The sequence below is a fragment of the Pelodiscus sinensis genome, chromosome 8 (genome assembly GCF_049634645.1).
Source record: "Pelodiscus sinensis isolate JC-2024 chromosome 8, ASM4963464v1, whole genome shotgun sequence".
NCBI lineage: Eukaryota > Metazoa > Chordata > Testudines > Trionychidae > Pelodiscus > Pelodiscus sinensis.
Genome location: NC_134718.1, coordinates 31,648,641 through 31,675,719, shown reverse-complemented (window position 1 = coordinate 31,675,719; position 27,079 = coordinate 31,648,641). Strand labels below are relative to the sequence as shown.

The window sequence follows — 27,079 nt, the reverse complement described above, 5'->3', positions numbered from 1 at the left end:
ACTTTCATGTGACCATTCACCCAGCTCACAGACGTTTTCTATACTTTCAATTAGACTCAGACCATTTCCAATACAAGGTCCTTCCTTTCGGTCTCTCATCGGCTTCCAGGGTCTTCTTGAAGACACTGGCAGTAGTAATAGCCTACCTGCGACGACTGGGAATCATCATATTCTCTTACCTCGACGACTGCCTAATTAGAGCACCTTCTTTCAATGAAGCGCTCCATGCTACCAACATAACCAGATCCATATTCAAAGCTCTTGGACTTATAATCAACATTCCAAAGTCATCTATAATACCACAGCAATCCATAGAGTTCATAGGTGCATGTATAACCACCACCAGGCAGATTTGAACCTGGGACCTCTGAAGCGGAGTATAGAAGCCTCTACCCTCTGAGCTAAAAGCCAGCTGGCTCCCAGCCCATACTGTAGAGGTCTCTTGATCTTAACCGTTGTTGTGGTCTAGGTACCACTTGCATTGCTCAGTAACCACACTAGGTGTGTAGGTTACACATGCCTCGATTCCACCAAAGCATGTGCATACTTATCCGTGAGCAGATTGTAGGCAATTAAGACCTGGTACAGGATCTCTCTATGGGTATGTCTACACTACCCCGCTAGTTCGAACTAGCGGGGTAATGTAGGCATACCGCACTTGCAAATGAAGCCCGGGATTTGAATTTCCCGGGCTTCATTTGCATAAGCGGGGCGCTGCCATTTTTAAAACCCCGCTGGTTCGAACCCCGTGCAGCGCAGCTACACAGGGCACGAACTAGGTAGTTCGAACTAGGCTTCCTAGTTCAAACTACCGTTACTCCTCATTTCACGAGGAGTAACGGTAGTTCGAACTAGGAAACCTAGTTCGAACTGCCTAGTTCGTGCCCTGTGTAGCCGCGCTGCACGGGGTTCGAACCAGCGGGGTTTTAAAAATGGCGGCTCCCCGCTTATGCAAATGAAGCCCGGGAAATTCAAATCCCGGGCTTCATTTGCAAGTGCGGTATGCCTACATTACCCTCCTAGTTCGAACTAGCGGGGTAGTGTAGACATACCGTATCAGTCCCAGAACGTCTATCCTCACCTGCCTACAGCTCATGGGGCATATGGTGTCTACGACATACGTCGTAGCACATGCAAGGCTACACTTCAGATGCCTGCAGCATTGGATTGCTTTGATATATATGTCAAACAACCAAGATGTCTACAGGAGGGTCATGGTACTCTCTCACATAAAGAAATCATTGGTGTGGTGGAGCGTCTCTGACAACCTGATGGACAGAATACCTTTTCATCAGTCTCAACCAACAATACAACTTACCACTGATGCATCACTGCTAGGTTGGGGCGCCCATCCACAGGGTCAGCAAACCCAGGGACTATGGTCCGCTTACGAATTTCTACTACATAACAACCTACTCAAGTTGTGGGCAGTCTTCAATGCATATCGGCACTTTCTTCCCCTGATCTGCCGTCGGGTCATTCGTGTCCTTACCGACAATATGACTACGGTATACTATGTAAACAGACAGGGTGGAGCTCAATCCTGATCCCTTTGCATGGAGGCAATATGTTTATAGAATTGGTGCAACCAGCACAACATTACAATTATCTCAGCATACCTCCCTGGCGAGCAGAACTCCACAGCCGATGCTCTGAGCAGGCATTTCTCCACAAATGGGAATTGCACCCAGAGGTAATCCATGCCATATTCCACCACGGGGGGTTTCCATCTGTGGATCTTTTTGCCATGCACCACAATGTAAAGTGCCCTCAATACTGCTCGAGAGCCAGGATAGGACGGAAGTCCATGGGAGATGCTTTTCTATATGATTGGAGTCATCATCTTCTGTATGCCTTTCCACCTACTCCCCTTATTCCCAAAGTTTTGGAGAAAATAGCAATTGAAGGAGCCCCTGTAATACTGATAGCCCCATTCTGGCCACGACAGACATGGTTTCCTTGCCTGTTTTGCATGTCGATCCACTCTCCATATCATTTTCCCAAACGCTACAACTTGCTGTCGCAGGACCACGGACAATTGATACATCCCCAACTCGACCACTTTGCTCTGACAGCCTGGTTCCTAGTTGGTTCCAACAAACAGAGATGAATTGTTCCCAAGCTGTCAAACATCCTGCTACATAGTAGGAGATCTAACACGCGTAACACTTATCTGCATAAGTGGCGATGCTTCTCTTCATGGTGCTCCAGTGCAGGCGTGGACCCATACTTGGTCCCTATTCATCGCATTTTGGATAATCTTTTAGATCTTAAACACTCTGGCCTGTCTTGCTCCTCCCTCAAGGTGCATATTGCGGCAATCACTGCCTTTTTGCACTCTGTGGATGGCTACTCCGTATTTTCCCATCCAATGATAAAGAGATTTATGAAAGGGTTGGCTAATCTCTTCCCATACCGCAGGCAGCCCACAGACCCATGGAACGTGGAGCTAGTTTTGGATGCCTTAATTTGGCCCCCTTTCGAGATTTGGCAACTTGTGACTTACACACCCTAACAATGAAGGTGGTTTTCTGTTGGCGATAACTTCAGCACGTAGGGTCGGGGAATTATCCGCCCTCTCGGCATCACCACCCTACACAGTGTTTACTCCCCATGGAGCAGTACTGTGTCCTCAACCAGCCTTTTTACCAAAAGTGAATTTGGACTTGCACATAAATGAACCAATAGTTCTTCCCACATTCTACCCTAAACCCCACTCCTCAGCACAACAGGCACGTCTCCATACTTTGGGGCTGCGTCTTTTGGGGCAGCTGCTTTTGCGGAAAACCTTGCCAGCTGTCTACACTGGCCGCTTTGAATTTACGCAAGAACACTGACGATCTAATGTAAGATTGTCAGTGTTCTTCCGCAAATACAATGACTCTCCCATTCGGGAAAAAGCCCTCTTGCACAAACGCTTTTGCACAAAAGGGCCAGTGTAGACAACTGAGAACCGTTTTGCGCAAAAAAGCCCCGATGGCGAAAATGGCGATCGGGGCTTTCTTGCGCAAAACCGCGTCTAGATTGGCACGGACGCTTTTCCGCAAAAAGTGCTTTTGCGCAAAAGCATCCGTGCCAATCTAGACGCTCTTTTCCACAAATGCTTTTAATGGAAAAACTTTTCTGTTAAAAACATTTGCGGAAAATCATGCCAGTCTAGACATAGCCTCTATGTCCGTCGAGTGTTAGCGCTCTATATTGACAGGACACAATGCTTTCATAAATCTCAGAGCCTCCTAGAGTCCACCATGGAACGTTCTAAAGGCCATCCCTTGTCGGCACAATGTATATCCAGAGTCATTGTCTGATGTATAATATAATTATTCCTTACAGAAAAAACCTCTTCCACATACACTGAAGGCTCATTCAGCGAGAGCAATGGCAACCACAATGGCCTTCCTCAAAGGGGTTCCCCTACGAGACATTTGCCGTGCAGCTACTTGGTCTTCCAGCTTTACATTTGCCTAACATCCTCATGACTGGTGCAGCAGTTGCCTCTGCCATCCTCTCCACGGCAGCAGGGCATTAACTCTGAATCCCACCTCCTTGAAGCAGGCTACTGCTGTGAACTCACCTACTGTGGAGCACCCACAGGACACTTCTCGAAGAAGAAGAAGAAGTTACCTTGTACAGTAACGATGGTTCTTCGAGATGTGTGTTCCGTGGGTGCTCCACAACCCGCCCTTCTCCTCTCTTTTGGAGTTCCTTGTTTATTATGTCTTTCAGACTCTAGAGGATCAGGAGGAACTGGTGGGAGCCGGAACGTGCACACATAAACGGCGCGAAAGGCGCGAAATGTGCATCGCGCGTGTGCGATCTGGTGGACTATGGCTGAAAAAGATCCCAATCTCCGGCGCCAGGACAAGGTTGACACCTACAGTGGAGCACCCATGGGACACACATCTCAAAGAACCATTGTTATTGCACAAGGTGAGTAACTTCTTCTTTTCTTTCTATCAGCAATGGGTACTTTAGTTTCCTTCTAAAGTTCTGTAGATACTATTCTGCTCGCTATCCAGAGATAATTAGATTTCCGCTTCAGCACACATGTACATAAAAGGTAGGAGCTACTAGCTGAGAGCAAAAGTTATCTGGAGTAGATGGTAGGCTGAAGTTCCTTCTGCACATAGCTGTCCTGATGGGAGTTAAACATTCCAAGACATTTTTTAAAGAGTAGATGGAATTCCTTCTCTCAGTAAAACAATTTCCAATGCCCTAATTTTTACATAATCTATTTTTGAGCTCATAATGTCTACAATCATCCCATAGAGGCATTGTGCTACTCTAGATCAAATCTGAATTAATTGCCCCGTGAAACACCTTATATATATATATATATATATATATATATATATATATATATATATATATATATATATATATAACTTAGTATGAAATATGTCATACTGACTCCAGTTTTCTTCTCAGTGCCAAGATATTTTCCTTGTCTATTAAGAAACTGTGTTTCTCATTAATAGAATTGTGCTAAAAAAGATGCTCATATCTTGATACTTAGATACTATGATGATGAATATACTGGAAGATCCAAGATGGATAGATAACTGCTTATGACTTTCAGAGAACCAAGGTTTCTTTTTCCAGTAAGTCTGGATAAGCGAAACTAAACTAAAAAGGTTTCAGTATTTTTACAAAATACATCTCAGAAGGCTTACTAATATGCTATGAAATATTATCACAGCTCCCTGAACTACCTTTGCTGAATACATTATTAAAGAACATTTTGTGATGTGTTATCTTTGCTATTTTGTTGGGCTCATTTGCTTGCTTACTGGACTTGTTGAATAAGGGCCTATAGAGTGAACTTTGCTTGCATGTGTAGTCAGTTTCACAGGAAGCACTGAGACAATCCATGTGAGTAAGGGCTGCAGGATCTGACCTTAAATGTTTGAGGCAACTTGTAGCTTGTTACGTGTGGCCAGATTGTTGAGTGCAAAGGCAGCCCTATTGACTTTATTTGTGTTAGCCAGTGTACAACAAGTTGCAAGATTGGGGCTTAAATTACTCCTTTGCAAACATCAGTAATTCTCAGTAGCTGTATTAATAGCTGGAGAGATTTAGCAAAGTTATTCAAAATTGACAAATACTCCAGTTTTTTTACTGATACAATTTCAAATATAAAATAAGTACATACATTCTAGGTTCTATACATTAATAAGTATTCATATAGTCTGGAAAATTGCAATTCTGGCTTCATACAATGTCTGTTTGAATTTTAAAGAATCCATAATGTTAGCCATCAAAACAGAAAAGTCCCATAAATCTGGATGACATATTTTAAATGTTCTTATAGTCTGGAAATTTATGAAGGCGTAAAGGAAAAATAGTTTTCTCTTGGATGAAATAGGGAAAATATTTAAGCTAGCTTGCCATTTTTACTATCACACTGTACATTTTTTTACTGAGTGTAGCTGACAGTTTTAAATATATTTCCTGATAGTTGGCAATCCAATTCACCTTTTGCTTAAATATGTAAGGACTCTGGCTTTTGTAGTTTAAATCTTTAAATCTGTAACCACTCTGGCTCCAGTGGTTTAGTTGGGAGACAAGCAAACAACTCTGACTGTTTTGGAACCCTTTCTATCCCCACACTCCAGCTGTGTGCCCCTATTGCTTTACTAACCTGACCAGCATTTGAAAAAGGCAAGTCTGATGTTATAAAAATCAAAACATTTTGTAGACCAGTGTTTTCTGCCAAATTCACATCTGTTTTGTGGGTGGCTGAGGGCCACAGATGTCTGTCTTGCTTCTGTGTATATTTTGTCACTGGAGCTGCACGCACAAACTAGCTTTCTTGGCATCTGTGCAAGTGTTTTGCTTAGTGGCTGACTTCATTAACAAAACTGTTTTAAAATGCATTTTCAATATTTCAGACTATATTCTTTCTACTTCTCAGACAGCTCTGTTTGTGTTTCTGCCAGGATAATTGGTTTGATGGACTACATGTCCCAGAAGCCACTAGTGTGTTAAGGAAATTATACTGGGATGCAAGTTATCACTGCAGACAGATGTGGTTCATTAGTCTAAAACAGAGCTAGGGAACCCAAGGTCCAGGGACTGGATGAAGCTCCCAGTTTGCCTGGATCTGGCCCCTGGTGCACAGGGCTCCACGTAGCATTGGGGAGCTACACTGGTGGAGGGTGGTGGTTTTTTTCTCACTTATGTGCAGTCTCTGATTGATTTTTCTGTGGGTTGGTGGCCCCTGACCCAAAAAAAGGTTCCTCACTCCGGTCTAAAAGATCATTCCAAGCAACTGTTTACTGTAAGACTTTCCAATAGCCTCTGAAAGAAAGGACTGAGAAGACTACTGAGGAGAATAGCAGTAGCAAGGTTTAACAAAATCTCCAGACCTAGTTTGAACTTCATGATAATTGACAAATTCTGTCATGTACAGATTGTTTCATGAAATAAATAGGCATGAAGAGTACCTACACATGCTACTGCTCCTTTCTACTGCAATGGCCTATACTTCTTCAAGTGATGTCCCTGTGGGTGCTCCACGGTTGGTGTCAGGCTCATCTTTGATAACAGTGATTGGGTGGGCTGCACATGCATGAGCGGAGAGCAGCACTCCAGCCTTTGAAGTAGCATGCGCGGTGCGCTTCTCTTCCTTCTTCGCTGCCCTCAGCCACAGATGGAGCTCAGTTCTCTCCTCCTCAGCGCACTCTGGAGGACAAAGCATAAGATTACCAGATTAGATAGTCCTGAGGCACTCCGGACTACCTTCTTTTTACACAGAAAACAAAAACAAAACAAACAAACGAAAAGCCGCCCCCACCAACTTTTACCGCCATGCATCGCCAAGCCGCAGTAAGCAAACAAAAGAAAAAGGGAACAAACCAGCGACCCACAAACAGTCTCAGCTGCTTGTATACCTATAAATAGCTTTGGGAGACTTGCCAGATTCTGCTAAGGAGAAAAGATGTGGTAAATGCTGAGAATTTATGCCAGCCTCTGATGCCTACAGCGAATGTATATGCTGTTTGGGGGACACATGTACTTCAGAAATGTGTCCATTGCTGTAGCCTCAAAACCAGAGCTCACAAAGAAAGGGAGAACACAGTGCACACGCAGTCTATGGATAGAGCCCTGGACCCCCATAATTATGAAGGAGCAATAAGGGCTCAAGTGCAACTTCTTCTCAGGGCAAATATCCAAGCCCTTTTCCTCAGAGAACATGCTCAGAACCTAGACCCTCACCAGCCCAATCTCTCACCTCAAGAATTAGCAAAGGAGATGAGCCAGGCACTTCAGGCACGGCAAAGTCTCGAACCTTATCAATAACGGGCTCAAAGATGCACTCGAAACAGCCCTCAAAATCAGCTACCACAAAAAGAGCACCTAGCAAGGGCCCTGAGGTGATAGAGGTGCCACTGGCATAAAGGACACCTGGCTTGCCGCAGGCACATTCAGGATCCCTGGCACATTGCCACCTGTGGTACAACATTTGCCTGTGGCACAGGAAACCGATAGGGCTACCTCCAGCCGCCCCCTAGTACCCTACACTAACTCTAGGTCCCCTCGGGTCACGGCTATATACATGCCACCACCACAAGTGCCGACCAGCGCGGAAGTGGGTCACAAGCCTGCATCCCATTGCCATTCCTCAGGTCACAAAATACAAGGGCCACCAGGACATGACGGGGTCTAGGACTCTGTCCCCTCCTGAGCCTTTACCATGACACTGTTTACAATCCCCACTAGGAACAAAGGGCTCGCCACGATCACTGTCCTCATCACAATTCAGTGCCTACCACGGGGATACAGGGAGTATGTTTTCCTCACAACACTCCTCCCCTCTGCGAAGAGATAGGTCTGTTCAAGATAGGTCTCCAACCTCCTGTTCTCTTTTTGGTGAGAAAGAACAGGAGGTTGGAGACCTATCTTGAACCTGCGCCAATTAAACAAATATCTTCACAGGCAATGCTTCAAAATGGTCATGCTCACCACAATAATTCCAGCACGGGATGGGGAGACTGGTTCACAGCCTTAAAGACCTTAAAGATGCATATTTTCACATCACAATACACGCTGCACACAGGCGCTTCCTATGATTCACGGTATCCTCAGACCACTTTCAATAAAGAGTCCTCCCATTCGGACTTTCCTCTGCCCCAGAGTCTTTTCCAAGACCCTTGCGGTGGTCACGGCATATCTAAGATGCAATGGAATTACAATATTCCCCTATCTAGACAATTGTTTTATCTGAGATCCCTCACAATGGAGCATCAAAGACATGATCACATTCACAAAGACCACACTTCAGTCACTGGGCTTCATCATGAACAAGCAGAAATCCATACTACGTCCCATACAATCTTTGGAGTTCATAGGGGCTTGTATAGACTCCACAACAGCTCGAGCCTATCTCCCCAATCACCAGTTTGACAATATAAGAAATCTCGTTATGACCATTACCACCAGCCCAATGGTACCCATTATAATGTGCCTCAGACTTATGGGGCACATGGTGGCTACCACATATGTGGTCCTGCATGCCAGGCTGAGCTTCTGTTGTTTTCAACACTGGATCTCTTCAGTGTACACACCAGCCAGTTGTCAGATGCACAGGTGCATTTCCCCTCCCCCAAGAGTTCTCACTTCCCTACAATGGTGGACACAGGCACATAACCTCTACAACGGGGTGCCTTTCCACCAGGACCAGGAGCGGCCCGAGGCCGGTTGCGGCAGTTGGTGCCCCAGGCAGGCGGCGCAATTGGCGTCCCCGCCTGTATGGCCGTGACGTCATCATCGGGCGCCCGGGGTAGCGGTGCTCTAGGCAACTGCCTAGTTTGCCTAGGCTCACGGGCTGCCCCTGACTGGGACCAGCCATCCAAACAAATTATGATGGACGCCTCACCGATGGGATGAGGGACACACTTCCAAAAACAGTTTGCACAAGGGAAATGGTCGAAAGACTAGTCAAGACTGCACATAAAGCTGCTCAATCTTTGAGCAGTCCAGAACTCATGCAAGCACTTCCTTCCTTACATCCAAGGCTCTTTCATGTGGATCCTCACCGACAATATGACAACTATGTTTTACATCAACTGCCAAGGGGGTGCGAGATGGCAGTCACTCTGCACAGAGGCAATCAGGCTTTGGAATTGGTGCATCCACCACAATATTACCTTTCGGCAGAATACCTGCCTGGAGACAAGAGCATTATGGCAGATACCCTCAGCTGCAACTTCCGCACAAGAACACGAGTGGGAACTACACAATCAGATCACCCAGAAGCTGTTCCATCGATGGGGGATACCACAAATAGATCTCTTTGCTCCGAATGCCCCCCATACTGCTACCGAGCAGGCCTTCCCACCCATTCCTCTCATTCCCAGAGTCCTCCAGAAGATACAGACGAATGGGGCCGAAGTGATCTTGATAGCCTCAGCCTGGTCCCGACAGACATGGTTCACAAATCTTTATCACCTGTCTCTACGACCTCCCTACTCACTTCTGAACCACCCAGACCTGCTCTCTCAGAACCAGGGTCAGTACTTCACCTCCAACCACAAATGCTGCACCTGACAGCATAGGACCTATCTGGTTCTTGGGAGTGGTGCAACAGTGCTTCCAACAAGTGAAAAATATTCTGCTACATAGCAGGAGAAAAACGATATGCAAGACTTACCTATACAAGTGGCACCGGTTTACACAGTGATGCGCACACAGTGCACTCGAATCATCCAGGGCACCACTCTACCACGTATTGGAGTACAGCATGCACATGAAACAACAATGTTTGTCAATTTCATCACTTCTGGTGTACATGGCCACCATTAAGGCTTTCCACCCTTCCATTGATGGGTTCTCCATATTAGCATACCCCATCTCAAAAAGATTCTGGAAGGGCCTGCAGAACCTTCACCCACCTCAAAAACCCATTCCCCCTATGTGGGACTTAGAATTAGTAGTACATTCACTCACAAGACCACCCTTTGAACCAATGGCAACTGCACCACTTACCTTTCTTACCATGAAAACATTGTTCCTTCTGGTGATCACGTCTACAAGGCAGGTCAGTGAACTCGCAGCTCTCACGTCCTTGCCTCTATACATGACCTTTCACAAGCACAACATCATCCTGTGGCCACACCTGTCCTTACCCGAAGTGAACTCAGAATTCCATATCAATGAACTGATAATCCTTCCCACTTTCTACCCAAAACCACATCATTTCAGGGAAGAAGCCATATTACACACCTTGGATGTCATAAGGGCAATTGCCTTCTATCACAGTAGAACTTAATCCTTTCGATCATCCCGGAGATTGATGGTTTCTGTGGCCGAGAGGTCCAAGGGAAAACCACCGTCTTCTTAGTGCATATCAAAGCTCATAACATCATGCATTACTACATGCTATCAAGTATCAAAGGTGAAGCCATGTTAGTCTGAATCTGCAAAAGCGCCGAGGAGTCCTTTGGCACCTTATAGACTAACAGATTTATTGGAGCATAAGCTTTGTGGGTAAAGACCCACTTCATCAGATGCTTATACTCCACTAAATCTGTTAGTCTATGTCATAGGCTCCTTCCCCACTCTGGCACGATAAATGCAGAAGTGGGGGCCCGCAAAAGTACCCCAAAACCTCTTCTTTCCAAGCTTTGGTATAAAACTTCCCTCCAAAATCTTAAAAACCTAGATTTTGGGGATAAAAATCGGCTGCCACCACCCCAGTAATGATAAGAAAAATCAGGGGAGAGATCACTTGGGAAATCTTACCTTAAAGTAAAAACCAGGACAAACAAAAATTAACCAATGCCAGGTTAATAAAAAGAAAAGAGAAAGAACATTTATTATTGCCACAATATTTCTGTTGCAAGCATAATGACGATAGAAAAGCCACAAATTAATATAGTAATGGGGGGAACCCCACCATGGGCCAAGACTTAATTACAAAGGAGAGCAAAACCCATTTTTTAAAATGCACAGACATCAGATCCCATTTCCCAAATCATAAAACAATAAAACCTAACTGATTTATCTAAACCTTACCCTACTTATAGATAGTGAAGAGTCTGTTCTTGGAGGGAGACATTCTATTCCCTCAGTAGCTGGAGAGAAACTGCCCAGAGACAAAGGAGGGAAAACTCCCCAAATTCCTTTGTCCAAGTATGAAATTCCTATTTGCATTCCTATTGGCTAACTCTACCTGGCTTAGATAAGGGACATAGTTAACCCCTTAGTCCTCATGCTGCTGGCTAACCCTCATAATCATGACAATCTATAAGGTGCCACACGACTCCTCATCACTACTACATGCTACTCACTCCAGAATAGGGCATTACCAACGAATTCAAAGGTCCACTCTACCAGAGCTATGGGGACATCAGCTGCTTTCCTAAAGGGAGTCTTATTCCAGGAAATATGCAGAGCAGTGACATGATTGTCTAATCACACCTTCATAAAGCAATAGTGATAGAAATGTAGCCGTGTTAGTCTGGTGTAGCTGTAACAAAAAACAGGACTATGTAGCACTTTAAAGACTAACAAGATGGTTTATTAGGTAATGAGCTTTCGTGGGCCAGACCCACTTCCTCAGATGAAATAGTGGAAGAAAATTGTCACAACCATATATACAAAAGGATACAATTAAAAAAATGAACACATATGAAAAGGACAAATCAAATTTCAGAACAGAAGGAGGATGGGGGTGGGAAGGTAAATGTCTGTGAGCTAATGATATTAGAGGTGATAATTGGGGAAGCTATCTTTGTAATGGGTAAGATAATTAGAGTCTTTATTCAAACTTAGGTGTAAAGTGTCAAATTTAAGCATGAATGACAGTTCAGAGGATTCTCTTTCAAGTGTAGTCTTAAAAGGCCTTTGAAGCAGGATGCAGGTAATCAAGTTGTTGAGACAATGTCCTTTCTGGTTGAAATGGCAAGAAACTGTTTTTTCTTTGTGATCCTGTCTAATATCTGTTTTGTGGGCATTGATCCTTTGGCGAAGTGTCTGAGACGTTTGTCCAATGTACATAGCAGATAGACACTTTCGGCACATGATAGCATAAATTATATTTCTGGATGCGCAGGAATATGTGTTCTTGATGTTATAACTCACTTGGTTAGGTCCAATAATGGTATCAGCAGAGTGAATATGTGGACAAAGCTGGCAACGGGGTTTGTTGCAAGGGAAGGTACCAGGGTTGGTATTAGTGTGGTATGTCCTGTGGTTGTTGGTAAGAATCATCTTGAGGTTAGGTGGTTGTCTATAGGAGACTATGGGTCTGTCTCCCAGAGCCTCTCGGCGTTTAGTATCCTGTTCCAGTATAGGCTGTAGTTTATTGATAATGTGTTGGACAGGTTGAAGTTGGGGGCTGTAGGTGATGACAAGTGGTGTTCTATTGTTGGTTTTCTTGGGTCTGTCTTGAAGTAGTTGGTTTCTAGGTATTTGTCTGGCTCTTTCAATTTGCTTTTTTATTTCTCCGGGTGGGTAGTTGAGGTTTATAAATGCTTGATAGAGATCCTGAAGTTTCTGGTCTCTGTCAGTGGGATTAGAGCAGATGCAGTTGTATCGAAGGGCTTGGCTGTAGATGATGGATCGTATGGTGTGTTCTCGATGGGAGCTGGAATCATGTAGGTAACTGTATGAGTAAGTGGGTTTTCTGTAGAGAGTGGTGTCTAATTTTCCATTGCTGATTTGTACTGTGGTGTCCAGGAAATGGATCTCTCATGTAGAATGGTCAAGGCTGAGATTGATGGTGGGGTGTAGGTTGTTAAAATCTCTGTGGAATGTCTCCAGTGTTTCTTGGCCATGCGTCCAGATCATGAAGGTATCGTTGATGTAGCGTAAGTAGAGAAGGGGTAAAAGGGGACAGGAGTTGAGGAAACGTTCTAGGTCAGCCATAAAGATATTAGCATATTGTGGGGCTATGCGTGTACGCATGGCTGTGCCGCTGATCTGGAGGTATAAGTTGTTCTCAAACTGGAAATAATTGTGGGTGAGAACAAAGTTACATAGGTCTGCTATCAGATTGGCAGTGGTGTCCTCTGGGATAGTGTTTCTAATTGCTTGTAATCTGTCTTCATGTGGGATGTTGGTGTATAGAGCTTCTACATCCATGGTGGCAAGGATGGTGTTATCGGGGAGGTTATCGATGTTTTGTAGTTTCCTTAGGAAATCAGTAGTATCTCGGAGATAGCTGGGGGTGTTGATTGCATAGGGTTTGAGAAGAGAGTCTACATAGCTGGATAAAACAGTAGTGAGCGTGGATTTATGGATTTTGGGAGGCAGATAGAACAATCCTGGTCGGGGGTCAGAAGGTGTTTCTGTGTGGATTTGTTCCCGAGTAGCTGTAGGGAGGCTTTTAAGGAGACAAGTATCAGAGGGGTAGCCGTGTTAGTCTGAATCTGCAGATTCAGGAGACATTTTAAGGAGACAGTGTAGTTTCTTTTGGTATTCCGAGGTGGGATCAGAGGAGAGAGGTTTGTAAAAAGTGGTGTTGGAGAGTTGTCTGGTTGCCTCCTGGTTATAGTCAGCCTTATTCATAATGACCACAGCACTCCCTTTGTCAGCTGGTTTGATTATAATGTCCAGGTTGTTTTTGAGACTCTGGATGGCATGGTCATACAGCATTACACTATTCCACCATGCTCCACAACAGATACCGCAGTAGCCAGTGCGGTTCTCTCCACAATCTGTATCAATTGATCGAAGCCCACCGTCTGTGGAGCACTCAGGGGACTATCATTTGAAGAAGAGAGAAGTTACTCACTTCGTGCAGTAACGATTGTTCTTTGAGATGTGTCCCCCTGTGGGTGCTCCACTACCCGCCCTCTTCCCCACTTCTTTGGGCAATAGTAGCAGCCTATGAGGGCGTCAAAGAAGAAACAGAGGAGAAGCAGGCTGCACGTGCTACTTCAAAGGTGGGAGCACCGCTTCTCTGCTTGTGCATGCACAGCTGGCCCTATTACTGCTATCAAAGTCTCTGATCTGTGGTGCCAGGACAAGCCTGACACCAACTGTGGAGCATCCATGGGGACACACATCTCGAAGAACAATCGTTACTGCACAGGGTGAGTAACTTCTCTTTTCCTGTGCCCCTAAAGCTGTCCAATATCTTCTAGCTTGGTGAAATACTGCAAGAAAACCCTTTCTTGAATTATGAAAGACAAGCACTAGTGAGAATAGCAGTAAGAATTCAAACCCTGGATTTGTCCCTCTCGAAGATGACCTACAAAGAATAAATTTTGGCTTTGTCCCTATTCTCCATGCTGTATAATGAATGTCTGAGGGCCGCGGTCTTTAAAAGTGACTAGTGATTTCTGAAATTATACTCAAAGAGGCTGATAAAGGAGGTGCTATTGTCATCACGTATAGGTCAGACTACCAAAAGGAGGCTGCCAGACAACTCTTCAATACCACGTTCTAGAGGCCACTATCCTCTGATCCCACTGAGGAGTACACAAAGAAACTACACCATTTGCTCAAGACACTCCCTACAAAGGCACAGGAACAAATCTACACAGACACACCCCTAGAGCTCCAACCAGGGTAATTCTATCAACTACCCAAGATCCGTAAACCTGGAAATCCTGGATGCCCCATCATGTTGGGCATTGACACTCTCACTGCAGGACTTTCTGGATATGTTAACTCTCTATTCAGACCCTACGCCACCAGCACTCCCAGCTATCTCCAAGACACCACTGACTTCCTGAGAAAACTACAAGGCATTGATGATCTTCCAGAAAACACCATCATAGCCACCATGGATGTAGAAACAACGAGAAGTCCTGTGGCACCTTATAGAGTAAGACAGTGGTCCCCAACCTTTAGAGGCTCCCGGGCGCCCGGGAGGTGGGGCCTCTCACGCGCCGGGCGCCCGGGGGCGGGGCCGCGCATCCTGGGGCACGCCAGGGGACAGGGATGCCCTTGCACCCGGTGCCGGCATGTGCCCTAGGGCCGGGGCTGGGGCCGCCCAAGCGCCTTGTGCTGTGGGCCCGGGGCCGGCGCTGCCGCCCGAGCCGCGCGTCTGGGGCCGGCCCCGGTGCCGCTCGAGCGCCGCACACCCGAGCGCCCGCATGTGCCCTAGGGCCGCCCGAGCGCCGCGCACCCGGCGCCAGTGCGTGTCGCACGCCTGGGGCCGGCACCTCCTGTGCGCCGTGGGCGGGGCCGGCCCAGGTTGTCGGCGGGCGCACACAAATGCTCTGGCGGGCGCCATGGCACCCGCGGCCACCGTGTTGGGGATCACTGGACTAAGAGATTTATTGGAGCATAAGCTTTCGTGGGCAAAGACCCACTTTGTCAGATGCATGTAGTGGAAATTCCAGAGGCAGGTATAAATATACAGGCACATGAAAAGAAAGGAGTACCAATCAAGAGGAAGGCCAGAGGTAACGAGGTCAATTCAGTCAGGGAGGATGTGGCCCACTTCTAGCAGCTGACGTGGAGGTGTGAATACCAAGAGAGGAAAAACTGCTTTTGTAATTGGCTAGCCATTCACAGTCTTTGTTTAATCCTAAATTGATAGGCGGCCGGACGGGAACATGCAAATAAAGCCCGGGATATTTAAATCCCGGGCTTCATTTGCAACTCCGGTTGCCTGATTCACCTACCTAGCTCAAATTAACGAGTTAGTGTAGACATACCCTGTGAGAGTGAGACAGGTGATTAATGACAGACTTTCAGATGATTAATTTATTCATCTTCATAAGATCTCGTATCTCTCTAAAATGCCATTTTTCTCTTTAAAATGCCAGGATGTTAGGACATGAAACATTTCCTTCCACTGTATGAGTTCAGACTTTCTGCTCATGGAAATCACTCATTGCTGCATGATTTAAGTTGATACAATTGCCATGGAAAATCTAACTGTTCTGGACTTAGTTGACAATACCAGGGATATCATCAGAGAACAAAGCACCCAATCATTTGGTTGTTGCTTTATAAAAATAGACAATACATTAAAAGAAGAAAGACATTAACTCTGTACCTGGCCATGCATGACCTTGTAAATCAGAATCCAAGTGAGGAAAGGAGTAGGAGTGCAGCTAGGCTTGGCTTTGGGGCTGTGTTTAAGTGTTGCTATGGAGACTGTTCAGATAGACTGTACATGTGTGTGCATGCGCGCGCGAGTTTTAAAATATTTTTTTGGTGTTACATCTTTTGAAGAGAGTCTGTCTCTTGCCTTGCGTGGAAACAATCAGCCCTCTGTGTTCCTGAAATGAAAGGCGTTTTCATGTGGTTATATGATAGGCGCCCTGGAAAAGAAGGATATTCTAGCTTTGTCATCCTGCTGTCAGTTCTGCTTCACAGTGTTTTTCTACAAACAGAGCAAGGGAAGATTATTTTAACCATTTCCAGCTCCTGGAAGGCATGTGAATTAGGACTTCATAAGATGAATGCATAGAAAACATGAGAGGCGAAGGGGTGGGAGGAGAGAGATGATGATGTGGTCTGGGGCAGTGTTTCTCAACCAGTGGTACGAGTACCTTTAGGGTACTTGAGAGAAGTCTGGGGGGTACGTAAACACAACTGAAATTTGGAGAAAACTGAAAATTTGTTTTACGTTTTTCAGCACTTTATTATTTTTGTACTTTTTACACCCAAACATTTCATCGCCTGCCTGGCTACAGTAGGTACTGGGGGTACTTATAATTTTTTTAAAGGGGTACTTTATGAAAAAAGGTTGAGAAACACCGGTCTGGAGAGATCTCGCAGAGTGAGTGGGAACAGAGTGAATTCAAAGTTTGTTAAAGGAGGGGTGAGGAAAGGTCTTGTGTACTGAAGGGGGAAGCGAGGGGGGAATCACATCTGCAATCTAGCAAGTTTCCTTTATCTGTGAATGATATTCTGGTGTCCCTGGGACATTTCTGTCAGCTGCCCTTCAGAAAGAACTCCTCATAGGATCTCTTCAGGGTGGCAGAAAAATAATTCTCTTCAGCAAAATCCACAACAGCAAAGGATGCTGGAAGAGAGACTGAAAACTTTGTGTCAGAGGCTTTTCCTGATTTTTTTTCCATGGGGGATGGGTTTGAAGTGCTTTTAGAGGGCTGGGGTTAAGGCAGTGATGTATCAAGGCAATAATGCACATTCTAAAACATTGCATCGATGCCAGAGAGTTAAATTGCTGGACTTGAAAAACTTTTCAGACTCTGCATAACCATTGACGGTCCATAGTGAGGATAGGTACCTGCATCCAGCATATTTTTGTCTCCTTCAGTTGGGAGTGATATGGAGGGGAGTGTGCTTTCTGGAGCTACTTAACAAATACAATGCCTTTTCCTTCAAGGAATTAGCAACATGATCCTTTTGGAGAGGGAACCACCTCTGTGCAGGATGATCGTGTTGTGTTCCCAAAGAGGGTTTTAAAATGGATGTAATGAGAGCCATGAACAGAAATACCTGCTTCTTAAAAGATTGTTACACTGCTTCTCCTGAACTGGGATACGACATAGATAAATCCTTCCCCCAAATCAGAACTACTCAAATAGGAACCTCTCTATATGTAGGCATAGGAGGAGCTCAGAACTGCTAGTTACTATACTGGCACTCATGCGAGGGGAAAGAGGAGTACCGCTGGCACTGTGCTGTAGTCGCTCTCTGGAAATTAAAAAGCATCATGCGTCTCTATCACACAAAGATGGACTAAATCCTTGAGGTTTCGCTCAGCGGGGGATCTCTTGACTGTGGCTCACTAGAGAGTTCCAAAAGAAGTTGAAAAGCTGAAATAGAGTATGAACCTTCAGAGAGATACTGCTTGTACCAAGTCTAACTGGAAAGAGATCTGCAGTTACTATCTGTGTTATTTTCATGTGGTGAAGAAGCAATTGTGAGAGACAAAATATTAAACTGCTTTTTCAAGATGTTGCCTGCCAGTGTCTCTCTTCTTACTGATTCACTGCAGTGGTTCAGATGAATAGTCCTGTGAAGAAAACTAGCAGATCCTCTGTACTGTCTTAGCATCTGGAGAAATTTGTCTGTTGTTATAGGCATGGGAACATTTTAGAAGTCAATATTTGGGTTATTTTTAACTTTATTTTCTATTTTGTTTTTCTCCCTAGGTGGATGAAATTTATCATGATGAGTCCCTAGGGGTTCACATTAACATTGTCTTGGTCAGAATGATCATGGTGGGATACAGACAGGTAAATACAGGGGTATGTGAGCAGAAGATGCTATATGGAGGGGGGGTTGTTTCACAATTTGTATCATGCTCAGGCTTGAGCTGAGGGATGCAATGAACGTCCAGACTGGGTTATGTCTATAAAAAGAACATCATTAGCTAACTTCCTCGTCTGTCTGCACCCACTGCTTTCAGATTGTGTATATGTCTGGGGAGATGACTCAGGATTCAGTCTAGTTATATATTAGTGTTTGCATTAGAGATCCTCTCTCTCACAGCCAAGCTTCTATATGAGTTAATCATCAGTGCAATATGTGTATGATATCAAAATCTGCTACGTAGAAATGATTGGGATCTCACAAGGTCAGCAACCAGCATTCTAACTTCAGCACAGGACCTGCTAAAATGCAGCTACAATTATTAAAAATAACATGCCATGCAGTGCTGTAAATTTGCCCAGTGCTTTACAAACAGTTCCTTGCTCTGAAGATCTATTTTTGATCTCTTGCTAATGTGTGAAAGGCAAACAGGTTTCTGTTCAAACATATTACTGGAGTTCCATTCCCTCTGTAAGCAGCTGCACATGCTGTGGCTTTGCTAGACTGAAATGAAACTATCTTGAATCTCTCTCAGTTTGCTGTGAGACTTGCTAAAATTCCTAGACTCCAAAGATTTTCCTTCTATGGAAGGCAGACATGAGGACATCTCTGCCTTACAGTACCCCTGTGTTTTTATTGAGAGCTCTTACCCTTCCCCCACTGCTGCTGCTGACTACAGCTCTGAGCTGGCTTGGAAGGGGTAGGGCAAGAGGGTTAATCTCCCAGTAATTAACATCTTATTTGGTTAACTGAGGTTAATTTTTGGTTGCAGGGATTTTCTGTCACATCACTATGCAGAGAGAAGCTTTTTGAATGGTCACTGTGGAGTTTGTTTTTTGTTTTAATATAGCTGTACTCATTTTGTGTTCTTTACCAAGACAAAGAGCACTGTGGAGTGTGTGTGTAATATGTAGTAAGAGTGAAGGCACAACTCTCCCCTGTCATCTTCAAAAGGGAATTAAGTGAATAGCAACAGTGTGGGGTTAGTGTCTATTGGCAGTAATAATTAGTCCTTACATATGCCCCAATTCAGGAAAATGTTGCTGCTCAGGAGAGGTCATACACATATGCTCAAGTCCTATTAAATTCCAGTGAAGCACGTGCTTAAGTGCTATCCTGAATAGGGAAACACACTTAAATAATTGCTTTTGCAAATTGGGGCCTTCACAATTCTCCTAATTTAAAGCATGGAACAACTGTTAATCAGTCCTCACAACAGTTCATAAGGTAACTTTTCATTCCTATTTTACAAGCAGGGAAACCAAAGCACAGAAAGGTTGGGTGAATTGCCCAAGGTCACAGAGTAAATCAGTGTCAGGATCAGGATTGGAGTCGGTTAGTTTGCTGCTTGGTCCAGTGGACAACATTACCTCTCAGGACATGTCTATACTCAGAAATTATTTCAAAATAACTTCTTTTGAAATAATAACTCCTAAAATAATAATTTTGAAATAGCATGTCCACACTATGGGGAAGCCTTGAAATTAGTCCAAGGCAGACTCCCCCCTTAGGCTACATCTATACTACTTCCTTCTTGCGCAAAAGCCTATGCAAGTGAAGCGTGGATTAGCATATTGCCATGCTTAATTTGCATAATTAATCAGGGGCTGTTTTTGCTCAAGAAGCTTTTGTGCAAAAAGAAGCTGTGCAGATGGCTCCTTTTTGCACAAAAACCCCTCTTGCACAAAAAGGAGCCATCTACACAGCTCCTTTTTGCACAAAAGCCTCTTGCGCAAAAATGGCCCTTGGTTAATTATAGAAATGAAGCACGGCAATATGCTAATCCGTGTTTCATTTGCATAGGCTTTTGTGCAAGAAGGAAGCAGTATAGATGTAGCCTTAATATGCATGCACTACCTCGACTTAGAGCCCCAGCAAGCACTGGGGAGTAATTACTTTGAATGACTCTGGGGAGTACTTATTTCGAAATAGCAGCAGTGGAGCATCCGCACTACCACTATTTCAAAATAATTATTTCAAAGTAAGTGTTACTCCTTGTGGAAAGCAGGAGTTGTTATTTTGAAATAACCAGACCCTTATTTCGAAATAATGGGCTGGGTAGTGTGGACACTCTGCTTGTTATTTTGAAATAACTCCCTAGAGTAGATCAGGGCTCAGTGAGTGGGAGTAAAATCTTATAGGTTCAAATCCTGATTTTGTCACTTACTCACTGTAATCTTAGACCACTCTGCCTGTTTCCCTTTCTGTAAACAGAATATTTAAATCAAAGGGCTGTCAGCTGATGTGGAACACCAAGATCCTCTCATTAAAAGCGCAGAAACGTACACCATAAACCCAGTGTTGTGATCATGCTAACACAAATGGGCTACGTCTACACTGGCCCCTACTTCGAAGTAGGAATAAGAGATCCTCCGGAAAAGGGCTTTATTCCGGAGGATCGCGCCAGTCTAGATGCTTTTTTCCGGCTTTTCCCCAAGCCGGAAAAAAAGCGGCGGCCATGTTTATTTAAATCCCGCGGGGGATATTTAAATCCCCCGCGGATTTCCCTATTCCCAAGTTCAAAATTAGCATGCCTCTTCCGGAGAAGGGGCCAGTGTAGACGTAGCCATGGAGTACAAAGCTTTCTCTCAGGTGTCAAACACCTACACCGTTAAAGAGTCAAAGGATATGCCTGCCCTACCAACAGAGCTATGTTGGCATAATTGTGCTGTCATGGCCCTGTTATGTGGATGCAGCCTACATTGATGGGAGGTTTTTTCTGTCTGTGTATAACCTTACTGTTTACTGAAGCAAATAGACATTTGATGAGCTGCTGCAGATACAGAACAGCAGGCTTTCCTGATCAATATATGATGACAAGAAAAATATTCCTGGTGAGCAGAAACTGCATGCATCCTGTAGATAGTTATCATGGTTTCCCAGGAGCATGAGGAGTTTGAGGCAGCCCACAGCGTGGCAGACAGCTCCAGACAAGTGACAACAGAACATCATTTCCATATAAGGAAGAAGATTGGGTGTCTGGCCTCTTTGCTAAGGTGTTCAGGATGGCATCAAATTGATGATGTCCTCAAAATGTAAGGGAGTCAAAAGCAGAAGATCTAAGACTTGAGACGTGAACTAGGAGCCACAAGTTGCAATCCTGACAGGACTGACTCAGCCTTAGCCTTCTACAGTACACCAAGGACCACGCAATGTACTGTGTGGGGTTACCCGAACAAGACCTTAAAAACCAAGATCCTTGCTGTTGTACTTGAAAACTTACCTAGGTTTTCATAAACGTAGGCACTTACTTTGGGGTCTTTGTTCAGCATTAGCCCTCCCCACACTGCTGTTCTGTTTACTGTGTGACAGCCTTCATTCCTGGGTGTGCTGCATGTCTAGTTTCAGGGACACAGTGTTGTTCATGTGTAAGTGTAATCCTCACATTACTGGGCTTGGTTCCCTGTCCCATGTAGTGGCACTTAGACCACTTACAGAGAGAAAGAATGCGTTACAGCCTCAACTGAGAGCTAGCTGGCATTACAGCTCAAGCTGTAGATGCTCATGTGCTTAAACTCCAGAGAACCCTGGTTCAGTTCTACCTCTTGGTATTACACAAGACAGTGTACAAGGAAAGTTTTTTCCTGTCTAATGGGTTCTATAGGATTTTTTTTTGGTCTCCTTTCTCTGAAGCACCAGAGATGGCCGTGAGTGGAGATGGGGCAGTAGCTGGAGCGGGTCAGGGCTCTGAGGTGGCACAATGCATTTTCTCAAGCCATACATGAGTTTAGGAAGGAGTCTTCTCCCAGGTCAGTTGACAGTGACCTGTTTTTTCCCTCCCTATCTCCGCAGCATGGGATGTAGGCCATTTGCTGGGATCAGCTGGGTGTACCTCAATGGGAGAGGCCTTGGGCATTGGTGCACCTGTCCCTTCCTGTATTCTCTGTGTGGCACACAAGAACTTAGTCTCTTGAAGGCTGTAATTTTTCTGTCTGATTTTGGCTGTTGGCTTTAATGTGCAGGTGTTGGGTGGTGGTTTGTGCTTTCTGACACACATGAGGTCCAACAAGATCTGGTGGTCCCCGCTGGCTTTAAGCTGAAATTTAAAAATATTATGAAATTTAAAATACTATGTTTTCATTCTTAAATGTTGTGTAAACTTTATCCGTGGAACTTCTGTACCCTCTACCCAAAAACTCTGGACAGATTCATTGTCACCCAGTAATGCCTCTCCTTTCTTTTCTCTCCCCAGTCAGTCAGCCTGATAGAGCGGGGGAACCCGTCTCGCAGCTTGGAGCAGGTCTGCCGCTGGGCCCATTCTCAGCAGCGCTCAAACCCAGACCATGCTGAATACCATGACCATGCTGTATTCCTCACCAGGCAAGATTTTGGTCCTGCAGGTATGCAAGGTACTGTATTCATCTCAATCATGTCTTTGCAGTTTGCTGGGCTTGGGGGAAAGCCAGCAATTGGTAGGGATTTCCTGCTGACACAGTCTGGGTGCCTACAGGCTGTGGTTACTGTCTAGCAAGCTTTTGAAATAAGTTATCAAAATTAGAACTTAATAAAAAGAAAGGAGAAAAGACAAATTTGCATGCCATGGGGGTCTTATTATTAACACTATTAGGATTTTTTATTGCCAGTGGACATTGAGCAGAGGTTTTCAGAGAACTATCCACAGTGGCACAAACTATCTTTCTTGAGTGGTAACATAATTTTGGCCTCATCATTTTGTATGTGTAGTTGGGATTATGTTTTTGAATGTTTATTACTTTGCATGTATCCACATTGCATTTCATCATTTTTTTGACCAGTCACCCAGTTTTGTGAGGTCCCTTTGTAATTTTTTGCCGTGTGCTTTCAACTTAACTATCTTAAGTAATTTTGTATTATATGCAAATACAATGTTTACTCCTTTTTCTGGATAATTTATGAATATATTGAACAGCACTGGTGCCAATACTGATCATTGAGGGACTTTTCAAGCGGATTCATCCCGCTCTCTCTCTCCATTCTGAAAATTGGCCATTTAGTCCTATCCTTTGTTTCCTGTCTTTTATGCAGTTACTGATCTGTGAGTTGAAATCCTCCATTCTTACTGAGTTCTCTGTTTTTATAGTCTCTGTAATCTCCTTGAACATTTCACAGGCACTGTCTTTCACAAAAAGTGTCACTCCTTCACTAATATGACCTACTCTGTCATTCTTATATATCTGTTACATTGGTATTACCGTGTCTCATTGATTATTATGGCCCCACCAAGTTTCTGTTATGCCTCTTAATCAATATCCTCATTTAATACCAGGCAATGAAATTCACCTCTTAGACTCCTAACATTGATATACAAACAGTTATAAAATTTGTCAGTATTTAGTTGTCCACCTTCATATAATGTAATTAAACAGTACTTCTTTTCATTTGACTGTTTCATTTCAGCTCCTACCTATACTTTATTAATTTCTATTCTCTCCTTTTGACTAGGCATAGAAAATCCCTTTGAATAGATCTTCTCCTAAAGTTTGGTCCCTGTCCAAACCACGTGCTCCTTTTCATCTGTCAGGTTCCCTACAGCCCTTAGTTTAAAATCTCTTCTATTATCTTTTTAATTCTACATGCCCACCAGTTTAGTCCCATTTTGGTTTAGATTGGGTCCATCCTTCCCATAAAGACTGTCTTTCCTAAAAGATTCCTCAGTTCCTAACAAACTAAAACCTCTGCTCCACTACACCAATGTTTTATCTATGCAATGAGATCCTGCAGCTTTGCTTGTTTAACTGGCCTGCACATGGAACTAGAAACATTTTAGAGAAAGTTACCATGAAGCTCATGGATTTTAATCTCTTACCTTGCAGCCTTAAATTTGCCCACCAGAACCTCTCTCCAACCTTTCCCTATGTCATTAGTTACTTACATGAACCGGAACCACCAGCTCCTTCCCAGAACAGCACATACGTCTTTCTGTGTACTTCAAGTGGCCCAAAACCTTCACATCTGGCAGGTAGCTCACCATGTGATTATCATGGTCATCACAATCCTAGATATGACTAGTTGGACATTAGACACTTAGGGTATGTCTACACTACCACCCTAGTTCGAACTAGGGTGGTTAATGTAGTCATTCGAAATTGCAAATGAAGCCCGGGATTTAAATATCCCGGACTTCATTTGCATCTTGCTGGGTGCCGCCATTTTTAAATCCCCGGTAGTTCGGACTCCGTGCCCGCAGCTACACGCGGCACGGAGTAGGTAGTTCGAATTAGGCTTTCTAATTCGAACTACCATTACATCTTGTTCCAACCAACTCAACAATGTAAAGAAAGCATTAAACTTCAGCTTTCCTCATTATGCCAGGTAGAACAACCTCTGAACACATATTTTAAAATCTGATTTTTAAATGGCCAGTTCCTCAGCCACCATAGTGCTGAGACTGGGACCATTCCATGAACCCATAAAAGCCTTCTGCCCTTTCAGTTTCCATGCTTCTGTTAGGCCATTAGCTGTAGAGGCTGATACTGTGCATAGGAACTCAGAAGCTCAGATATAAGGGTATGTGATGAAGTGCCTTCTGGCTCCTTTCCATTTTGAAAAATGAGTGTCTGTGGCAGGGCTTCTGTGACCATATGTGGGTTAATTCCTCTCCCTGTCTTAGCATGCTCCATTTTTTTAAAATACCATCATCTTCAAAGGGCTATTTCCAGACTTCCTTCTACTCATTCACTCTGTGATGGCAATGTCTGAGATTTTTGATGGAGATAATGCAGTAACTGGAATATTGCATAAAACAGATTCATTTTTGTCTTGAGTCATTCTGGTATATGTGGGAAAGAATCAGGGGAAACACATTGATCCTTTTCAGAAACATGCTAAAATGCAGCAGGAGTTTAAGAGTCCTTCATGTTAGTGAGGTTAAGGCAGAGTTTACATTTTGGCCTCTCATGGCGGATCTTTTCAAGCTGGAGCTGGAGCTTGGCCCTGGCAAGAGCATGGTCAGGTCACAGTCAGTGGTGTGCATTGATTGCACGTGAGGTACATCACAAATGTTTCTGCGACAGATCAGGATGATGGCACTGTCCTGAATGGTGGTGCCTTCAGGTGACCTCACTGTTGCTGGTGCCAGCCAAACAGGTGTTTGAAACTCCCAGCTCACAAGAGGTGCAAAGATCAAGGGCATGCAGGCTGTTTCCTTTGAGGCTACCCTTGCCACATTGGCCAATGTCCGTGGTGCTTCCAGTTCATACCCACAAGGGCATTAGCTTAACATTGGGGGTATGTCTAGACTACATGCCTCTGCCGATGGAGGCATTCAGTCTTACCAATAGTTGGCCAGGAAGTCAACTAATGTCTTCAGGACATTCATATAGGAGGATTCCTCAGGAAACTGTTGACTTTGCTTTGTTTTATTATCCGTGGCCAGCTGTACAAAGTGCTGATGCACCGAGCCATGCCGTTTATGAATTAGATTCACATCTGCTCAGACTCCTCCTCTTCCTTGTTGCAGAATAATTAATATTAGTTATTCTGTCACCACTGGAGTTCTGGAGAACAAGTGGCCTGGAAGATACATAGTACAGAGAGGTCATTGCAATGACAAACTTCCTGGAAAAGAAGCAGAATAACATCCATGTTCAGAATAGGGGTACCAGCCAGGGGAAGGAGTCAGGCTGAAACAGTCGCTAGAGCACATGTTGATGATTGTTCTTCTTACAGAGGGTCCAGTGCAGCTCCTCTTAAGGTGAGCTGCATTGATTTATTTTAGTTTGGGTTTAAAATGACTAAACACAGAAACTACAACAACTTAGAAATCACAGTGCGATGGGGTGTGATCACAGACAACCACTTCAGGCTGCTTCCCAGGGTGCTGACAAAGCCACTGACACTCGCCTCCTTGCTCTCTAGGGCTTTTCACCACCCTGTCCTGGTGGGCCAGATCTCCTGGTCTTCCCCAGCCAAGGCCCAAACCTGAGATCACTGCCACCCATCCCCGAGGAGACGCTGAAACTCTTCAGATATGAGGAAAATGCATTTTTGGGCCCGGCTTTCAGCGAAACCACTCCCCAAATGGGATCAGAACTCCAAATAAATTATTTCTTTAACAATGAAAGGAGGATGTACACACTGATTACTCCCCCAGGTAACAATTATTTACACTGGGCTTGATAGTAAATAAAAGTGATATTATTAAGTACAAGCAGTAGGATTTAAGTGGTTGCAAGTGAAAACAGGCAGAGCAAAGTAAATTACAAATTTAAAATAACAGAAAACTCATGGCTAATTCTAACACTAAAAGCTCAGTACAAACTTATCCTAAAACAGTACTTATTTCAGCTAAACCTCCAAGCCAGGGAACATCTTTTTTCCCTCTGGCCTCTGGTTCATTCTCTTGGGAGTGACATGGCAGCCAAAGACAAAGGGACATCTAGCTTCCCATTGTTTTATAGATTCCACTTTGGGCAGGAATTCTGTTTCTACATTCCACCCTTCCCTGGAAAATTACCTGCTCAGATCCTACCAGTTGGGGTGGTCACGTGATTTCCTAAGACCAAGCACTGCTTAGACTCAAAGGACAAAAGAGGCTGTTTACAGGTGATCATCCAGACATCGAGGGAAATGTCTGTTAATGGCTTTTATTTGAACGTTTAAAACCACTAATCATTCCATACTTCATATCTCTAACTTTACATACAAGAATGATACATACATCAAAATAAGATACACAGATCCAGCGGACTGTGACATTAAAATTGATAGATTACATGAGGTATTTTGTCCAAAGCATTTTCGAATTATGCCTATTTGTGTCCATAAGTAAGTCAATTACATAAAGCATGGGGCAGAGGTAGCATCACACACAGTTAATAAATCTGCCCACTCAGAATTTTGATACTGTGTCTGTGCACATTTCCTGTCTCTTCTTGCCATTGAAAGAAGTCCATGTGCTTAAAAAGGCTAA

General features: G+C 44.2%; 1 protein-coding gene across 3 annotated transcripts in view; it reads left to right on the top strand.

Moving 5' to 3' along the window:
* ADAMTS14 (ADAM metallopeptidase with thrombospondin type 1 motif 14) overlaps positions 1-27,079 on the top strand; it is a 145,209-nt gene that overhangs the window by 80,563 nt on the left and 37,567 nt on the right. For 2 of the 3 annotated variants that reach the window (XM_075934972.1, XM_075934971.1), the window contains 2 exons: positions 18,030-18,113; positions 22,382-22,538. In XM_075934972.1, coding sequence (XP_075791087.1) covers positions 18,030-18,113; positions 22,382-22,538 — 241 coding nt within the window. Of the gene's footprint in view, positions 1-1,073; positions 3,931-18,029; positions 18,114-22,381; positions 22,539-27,079 lie in introns of those variants that run through there. The other variant, XM_075934973.1, reaches the window with a different exon arrangement.